The 7,503-nt window shown below is 56.8% G+C and overlaps 1 protein-coding gene across 1 annotated transcript in view; it reads right to left on the bottom strand.

Moving 5' to 3' along the window:
• The window catches only part of MAP2K2 (mitogen-activated protein kinase kinase 2), an 8,375-nt gene extending 1,596 nt beyond the window's left edge, over positions 1 to 6,779 (bottom strand). The window contains exons 1-9 of the mRNA XM_027905238.1: positions 6,547 to 6,779; positions 5,113 to 5,259; positions 4,540 to 4,617; positions 4,199 to 4,250; positions 3,972 to 4,096; positions 2,378 to 2,591; positions 1,648 to 1,712; positions 854 to 915; positions 281 to 326 (exon numbers count right to left, since the gene is read on the bottom strand). Of these exons, the coding sequence (XP_027761039.1) occupies positions 281 to 326; positions 854 to 915; positions 1,648 to 1,712; positions 2,378 to 2,591; positions 3,972 to 4,096; positions 4,199 to 4,250; positions 4,540 to 4,617; positions 5,113 to 5,259; positions 6,547 to 6,558 (801 nt within the window). The 5' untranslated portion in view covers positions 6,559 to 6,779. The remainder of the gene's footprint in view (positions 1 to 280; positions 327 to 853; positions 916 to 1,647; positions 1,713 to 2,377; positions 2,592 to 3,971; positions 4,097 to 4,198; positions 4,251 to 4,539; positions 4,618 to 5,112; positions 5,260 to 6,546) is intronic.
• Positions 6,780 to 7,503: the final 724 nt, after the last annotated feature.

Raw genomic sequence — 7,503 nt, 5'->3', positions numbered from 1 at the left:
TCACTCCCATCCACCTGCCCAGGTGAGGAGCCAGGTTTGGCCCAGGCACCTCAGCAGACACCGGCCAGGCGGGTGGTTCCCTGATACCATCAGCGCCTTTGAACCAAAGGTGGGTGAGTCACTCCCTCTCCCTGACTCCATTTGGCTCCTCCAAAGCTCAGCCTGGGAGTTTCCAGCCTTTGGAGCAAGAGGCTCATCAGAGGGAAGGGGCAGCAGTTGGCAGAGCTGGTGCCACCCCGCTGCAGGAAGAAAATTCTCTCCCCCTCAAACCTCCACTTACCATCAGCATCTTCAGATCTGCCCGTTCTGCTGGGTTTTTAATTAAGCTGAAATGAGAAGGACAAGAGAGTACAAAAATCATCGTGAGACATTCCCTGGGGGAAGGTGGTTATCAGGCTGGAGAGGTCTCCAGCTTCCCCCCAAAGCCTTCCTGCCTCCTTCCCCCTGCAAAGGCAGGAAAGGCCCTAAAAAAACTTGGCAGGAATTACTGATCCTTGTAACATCCAACCCCTGGTTTAAATGGGAGCTCTGGCAGCACCTTCAGGTGTCCCCCCCGCCCCCACACCCCACCAGAAGGGCTGGTGTGTTCCTGGTGCCTCAGGGGTGACTCAGCCCCAGGAATCTGCTCCCCCATCCCCCCTGCCGGATTTAGAAGGAGCTGGGATCCTGCTCAGCATCCCCCCCGCCCCAAATAAACTGCTTTTCTTCCAAGCCTTCCCAAGGTTGGAGTTCCCAGCACGAAGCTGCAGGTGAGGCAGGGAGGGATCACCCAGAGCATTGCTGAACATCTCGGGTGGAGCTGTCAGGGAGCACGTACAGGCCTCCACCTCCAGCCAGGAGATGAAATCCTTACCATTTATTTACAAACTCCTGGAAATCTTGCGTGAAAACTCCACTTGGCAGCTTGGGAGGTGGCTGGGGGGGAGAAGGAGAAGGGTTTCCTGCATCACCGTTGTGTTAATGAGCCAAAAAAACCCAATGTCACCTGCAATCTCAGTGCTCTACAGCTATCCTCATCCTCCTCATCCTCACTGGTTTTCCAACCAGGACATATCCCCGCCATTCCTCACCCTGCTGCTCCAGCTCACCCTGCAGCTGGGGGACCCCCTCACTGAATCCCAACCAGAGCTGGGAAATCAAAATCCAAGCACCACAACTCCCAGTCCAGCCTCACAAATCCCAGCTCTGGCACCGCCTTTGGCTGATGAAACAACCCAGAAAGGATAATTGGGGTCAACTCCCATCGCCTTGGAAGGGGAAACTGCTCCTTCCACCCTCACAAGTCTGACAGGACAAGGGGGAAGGGCCCTAAGCTGAAGGAGGGCAGGGTTGGATGGGATATTGGGGAGGAATTCTTCCCTGGGAGGGTGGTGAGGGGCTGGGATGGATTTCCCAGAGAAGCTGTGGCTGCCCCATCCATCCCTGGAAGTCTCCCAGGCCAGGTTGGAGCACCCTGGGCTAGTGGGAAGTGTCCCTGCCATCCAGGGGGTGGCACTGGATGAGCTTTGAGGTCCCTCCCAACCCAAACCAACCCGGGATCCCACGACAAACAAACATTTCCGAGCCCACCCTGACTCAGCAGAGTGGACACATCGCTCTGGCACCTCTGGAATGCCCGGCAGAGCCCGTGGCAAACAAAACACCCACCTCATTAACTATATAATCCAGCAGTTCAAAGATGGCCATGGCAGGTCGGCTGTCCATCCCGTGGCCTGCGTGGGGAAGGTGACAAAAACAGCGGTCAGGGACTGTTTTAGGGACAGCAAAGGACTTAATTTGGTGTGCAGACCATGCCTGGGGGACTCCTGCTGGGAGAGGCAGAGGCAACTCGCTGGGGAACCGAGTTGTGGTCAAAGAGAAAACCAAGCACATTCCGAAATTTCGGCTTTCTTTCACCAGGCCTGCACAGTCCAGATTTATGTCCTGGCTCGGAGCACTCGGGAGAGCACCATCTGCTGCTGCTGGTGCCTTCTGCTTCCAAGAGGATGGCTACAGCAGAGCCTCCCTTTGGTGCTCCTGTGAGAGCTCCCCAGCAAAGCTCTTCCCAAAAAAACTTCCCTCAAGCTCGCAAGGAACTTGCTGGCAGCACAGGCAACGCCTGGGGAGCACCGGGGGCTGTGGCAGTGCCCCATCTGAGGGGTCCAACATTCCAGCAGCCACCGTGTTCCCTCAGCAGCTGCAAAGGGAGGGATTTGGGATGCCACCTCCACCTCCCCACGCACGCCCCAGCTCCCCCCTTGCCTTTCCCCCGGGGAGTTCTGACGCTCCGCGGAGCATCCAGGCGGCTTTCCCTAAAAACCCACTCGTGTCCCAGCTCCCCCCAGCCCCCTCATCCCCCACGTGAGGTGTCGTTGTGCAGTCACACCACAGCCCCTACCACTGACGGGGCGTCCTGGGGGCCTGGCCCGCGGCGAGATGCTGTGGGACTCTCCCTCCGCCCCGTCCACCACGGGACGGCCAAATATTGCTTCCAGTTCCTTGGAGTCTGGCGGGGGGATTGGGTACCTTCCGATCGACAGCTCCACCAGGGACAGCCCCATGCTCCAGATGTCCGACTGCACCGAGTAGTGAGTGCCCTGCAAGCGCTCGGGCTGCAAGGGAAGGGCAGGGCAGCGTCAGTGGAGGGGGGGAAGGTAAGGGGAAGGAATTCCTGGCTGGGAGGATGGGCAGGCCCTGGCACAGGTTGCCCAGAGCAGCTGTGGCTGCCCCATCCATGGGAGTGTCCAAGGCCAGGCTGGAGCACCCTGGGCTGGTGGAAGGTGTCCCTGCCCATGGCAGGGGGTGGCACTGGGTGGGCTTTAAAGTCCCTTCCAACCCAAACCATTCCATGAGTCTGTGATATCCCGATGTTCTCTGCAGTCCAAGCCTCCACCCTTCCAGGGAGAGGACGGTCCCAAAAGGGTCATGGGCAAAGAGGATGGAAAAGCAGCATCATGTGCAGACATAAAGCACTTGTAGCACCTCATCCCCAGCTCCAGCTCAAGCAGCATCTACAGCTGCTCATATTTGGGAACATGGAACACACAGCAGGAATCTCTTTCTCTGTGTGCTGAAATCTGATTTATTAACCCAAGTTTATTTTCCCGCTCTCGTTCCTGCTCACGTCCAGGAGGGATGTGAGGAGCAGAAAAGGCTCTTTCCCATTGACAGGAAAAATTAAAAATAAACCAATCCCTGCAAGTCATCCCCACTGGCAGCTCTGAGGCAGCTTGGAGCCAGTGCCTGGGTGCAAAGGGGATCTTATTTTTAAACAGCCCCCAGTCTAACTATAACTGGGCTTGACTAACCATTCCCAAAATACGAGAGCAGCTCAGACCTGAGCACCCAAGTGCAGTGTGGGGCCTTCCCTGACCCGTTGGGAGGATGCCCCCTGAATTTTGGGCACCAGTTTTGCTGTGACAGGTGCTCTGCTGTGGAATTCTTCAAGGCCAGGTTGGACAGGGCTTGGAGCAACCTGGGACAGTGGGAGGTGTCCCTTCCCAGGGCAGGGGGTGGGACTGGATGAGCTTTGAGGTCCCTTCCAGTCCAATCCATTCTGGATTCACTCTCACTGGGCTGATTCCAGTTTGGCTTTCATTTCCCATCAGCCTGCACCAAATCCCAGCTGCGCTGAAGTGGTTTTACCCCCATCTACCAGCTTTTGGACAGAGCTCTGCACTCGGAAGGAGACTTTTTGTACCCCCCAAAAACTCACTAAAATAAAACATGGGGGGGATCTGCAGGACCTGGAACGTCTTTCCCTGCGAGTCTCTGCATTGCCACGTGCTTGGTGAGCACAGGATGGAGCTGAGGGGACACCAAGTCCTCGAGAGGATGAGGAGGTCACTTCCAAAGGCCTGGGCTCACCCCAAACCAAACCAGGGTGGAAACACCGAGCCAAGTCACTGATTCTGTTTTGTTGAACTCAAATGGCCCCCCTTCAAAAAAAAAAAAAACACCAAAAAAAAAAACCCCATCTGAAGGGAACTTACGGACATGTAGGACCGAGTTCCCACAAAGGAGTTGGCCATGGAGTCGATGAGCTGCCCGCTGACCCCGAAATCACACAGCTTGATCTCCCCTCGGGAATTCACCAGGATGTTGGAAGGCTTCACATCTGGGGAACAGCCAGAGAGAGGGCAGGGTGTGAAAGGGGGGGGGGGGTGACACCCCGAGGCTCCTGCACTGCAGGCTGCTATTTTTAGGTCCCTCCTCTCACCTCTGTGCATGATTTGGTGCTTCTCCCGCAGATACGCCAAGCCTCGTAAAACCTGGGAGGAATCCAGAGGCTGGATGAGATCAGAGCCGGGAAGGGAAGGGCCTTCCCTCCCTCAGGACACGCTGCAGGGCAAGGAAACCACCCCAGGGTGCCCACGGGTTTGGGGGGTTTGCAGTTTACCACGCCCAGCCCACCCCAAAACTTGGCTTGACCCCTCTAAAAAAGCTGCTCCCAATCCTGAGGAGGAGTCAACACCACCCAGAGGAAACCCAAAGGGCTTGGAGCAGCCCATTATTCCCGGGAAATCCCCTCTGGAGGCCTGAGGAGCCCCCACGACTCACCGCTATGCTGACTTTGCCCAGGATTTCCTCGGGAATTCTTTTGGCTTCTTTCAGCACTTGATCCAAAGAGCCGCCATCCTAAAAGGGAGGACATGGGAATGACCAAAGGGATGATTCCCAGCAGGAAAACAGAGCTGTGCAGTGGTGGATAAGCAGCACAGAGCACCCTCAGCGCTGAGCACGCTCCTTTGAGAGATCTCTGCTGATCTGAGCTCCACTTTATCACTGAAAACCATTTTTAATGCTGTTTTTGTTGGCTCTTTGCTTCCTTCCACCAGTGGAAACGCAGGGGCGACGCTGCTGGTGCTGATTTGGAGGAGAAATGCCATTATTCACCACCAGAAACAGCAGAAGGTGCTCACTGAGCTCCTCAGCGGGCTCGGGAGAGCGGCGGGTTGGCAACGTTTCCGCTTGGCCAACCCCCAAAACCTCCGCTTCCTCTTCCCCAAAAAGTCGCTCTCTCCCTCAATTCAGGAGCAGAGCGGCCTCGCTGCAGCCAGAGCAAGGAGTCAGCACAGCTGCCAGTGCCCCAGGCTGGCAGGGAGATGGAATTGGGAAGGCTGAGGAGCTCACCATGTGCTCCATGCAGATGGAGATCTCCCCGTCGCTGTAGAAGGCTCCGTAAAAGCCCACGATGTAGGGGGAGTTGCACTCGTGCAGCACCTGCAGCTCCCTGATGATCTGGTTCCTGATGGCTGGCTTGATTTCCAGGTGAATCAGCTGCCAAGGGAGAAAAGAGTTCAGGGTGTAACACCTGGGAAAAAGAAGAACAACTTGACGGGAAGCGTGTGAGCCAGTCCTGGGTGCTGGGGAGAAACACAGTCAAGGGAAACTCTTGCTTTGGAATAGAATTTATCCCATCTGCAGATTGATATTGAGGATAAAGGGGAATGACTTCAAATGACTTGGCAGAGGGGCAGGGTTAGATGGGATATTGGGAAGGGAGAGTGGAGAGGGGCTGGGATGGATTTTCCCGAGAAGCTGTGGCTGCCCCATCCTTGGAATCATTCAAGGCCAGGTTGGGACAGTGGAAAGGTCCCTGCCCGTGGCAGGGGGGTGGAATGAAACAATCTTTAAGGTGCCTTCCAACCCAGGGCAGGCTGTGATTCCATGATGGAGGCAGAGGGAGAGCCCTGTGCTCCCTCCTGCCAGCCACGACCGCGCCGGGATTGCACAGGACGCGAGCGGAAAGACGAGTCACAGGTTTGATCTCAGCAGCTCTGACTCAGCACACAGGACCATTCTCACAAGCTCTGGAGGTGTTGTAAGAAGGTGCTCTGAGATCAAGGAAACCACAGAGAAAGAAGAAAAAAGCAAGCCAAGCCCGTGAAGGTTCTGCTCACGAAGGTGCGGCCGCTTCAGGGGCTCCGCGTGGGGTCGGTTGGAAGATGCCCCTGCCCAGGGACAGGCAGGGGGGTGGAACTGGGTGAGCTTTAAGGTCCCTTCCACCCCAAACCATGCTCTGCTTCCATGATCCCAAGAGCAGGAGGGAGCAGAGACTCTGGAGCAGTCGTGCTGCTCCCGCCCAGCCTCTTCCAACAGGCACGTGAAGCATCTCCTGATTTTCTACTGCAGAAGAAGATGCTCCCCACAAATCCAAGTCTGAGAGGAACCAGTCACTGCTTGGAATGATCTTTGGGATCTGGCAAGTGGGTGGTGAGGGCTGAGGAAAGTGTTTGCCAAACCCATCCCTTCCCTCTGCCACTTCCAGCCCTCCTCAGCCACAACCTGCAAGTTTCTCCATCAAAAGCAGCTTCTCTGGGAAAAAAAATAACCTCCTGTGTCCAAACCTCAGGCATCTGTCACAGAGGCTTCTCCCAAAGGGGGACTCAGAGACAGGATCCTTGTAAAACCCACCTGGGGGTGACCATGCTCTTCACCCAGGTGAGGGTGAATCCAACCCAAACGGGGAGAATCCAACCAAAACAAGGAGAACCCAACCCAAGCAGGGAGAACCCAACCCAAATCAGCCCTCCCAGAGCCAGGGAGAGCCCAGCCCCCCGTTACCTTCCGTGCCATGACGAGCCCTGAGGGTTTGTGCTGCACTTTGGTGACCACGCCGCCGTTCCCAGCCCCCAGCTCGGAGATCCTCTCGAAGTCATCGTCCTTGAGCTCTCCCACTTTGGCTTTCTGGGTGAGGAAAGCTTCCAGCCGCTTCTTCTGCTGCTCATCCAGCTCCAGCTCCTCCAGCTTCTTCTGCAGGTCCACCAGGTTCGCCCTGAGGAGGAGAAGGAGGGAGCACGCTCAGCAACAGGGAAGAGTTTCTTCTTTTTTTTTTTAAGGGAAATGCCTTCAAACCATCCCCTGGCATGTCCTGAGCCCCCTGGCACGTCCTGAGCCCCCTGGCACGTCCTGAGCCCCCTGGCACGTCCTGAGCCCCCTGGCAGAGCAGCAGGGCTAAAGCAAAGCTCCCAGGGAGAGGCTCCAATCCCTGCCCAACACACACACACATCTCCTCTGGAGAGGAGCTTTGGAGCAGTCAGCTGTTCTGGGAGAGCCCAAGGAGTAGGGAAAAAAATCCTTCAATCCTTTAAGAGGCAGCAAAGCAGCCGCTCCCCGTCCCGGGAAGCCGAGCTTGGGTTTCGCTGAGAAACACGAGAAGGGCTTTCCACGGGGTCCAGCAGCACCCCCCCAGCCCCAAACCCCCAGCACAAAGGGGTGGCTGTGCTCCCCCAGCACCTGCTGAGGGCTCCAGCTGCTCTCTCCCAGTTGCTGCCCACCCCCCTTGTCCCCCCCCTCACCCACGGGAGGGTCTCACCCCATCTCTCCCACCCAGTGTGCTCTGATACGAGGCTCTGCTGTCCCCCCCTCCACATGTCCTGTTTGCTGAGCCCCCATTAATGCCCCAAATCCCCCCTCAAACCCCCAGGACCCCATCCCAGCTTCAACTTGTGTCCCCAGGCCTGGTCCCAGCACACCCCAGGCCTGGTTCTCTCTCACACCCCAGGCCTCAGCTGCACCCCA

This window comes from Empidonax traillii, unplaced genomic scaffold, assembly GCF_003031625.1.
Source record: "Empidonax traillii isolate 1590-97213 ecotype Southwest subspecies unplaced genomic scaffold, ASM303162v1 scaffold1133:size178786, whole genome shotgun sequence".
Lineage (NCBI taxonomy): Eukaryota > Metazoa > Chordata > Aves > Passeriformes > Tyrannidae > Empidonax > Empidonax traillii.
The sequence above is the reverse complement of the archived record's forward strand: the minus strand, read 5'-3'. Positions and strand labels throughout refer to the sequence as shown.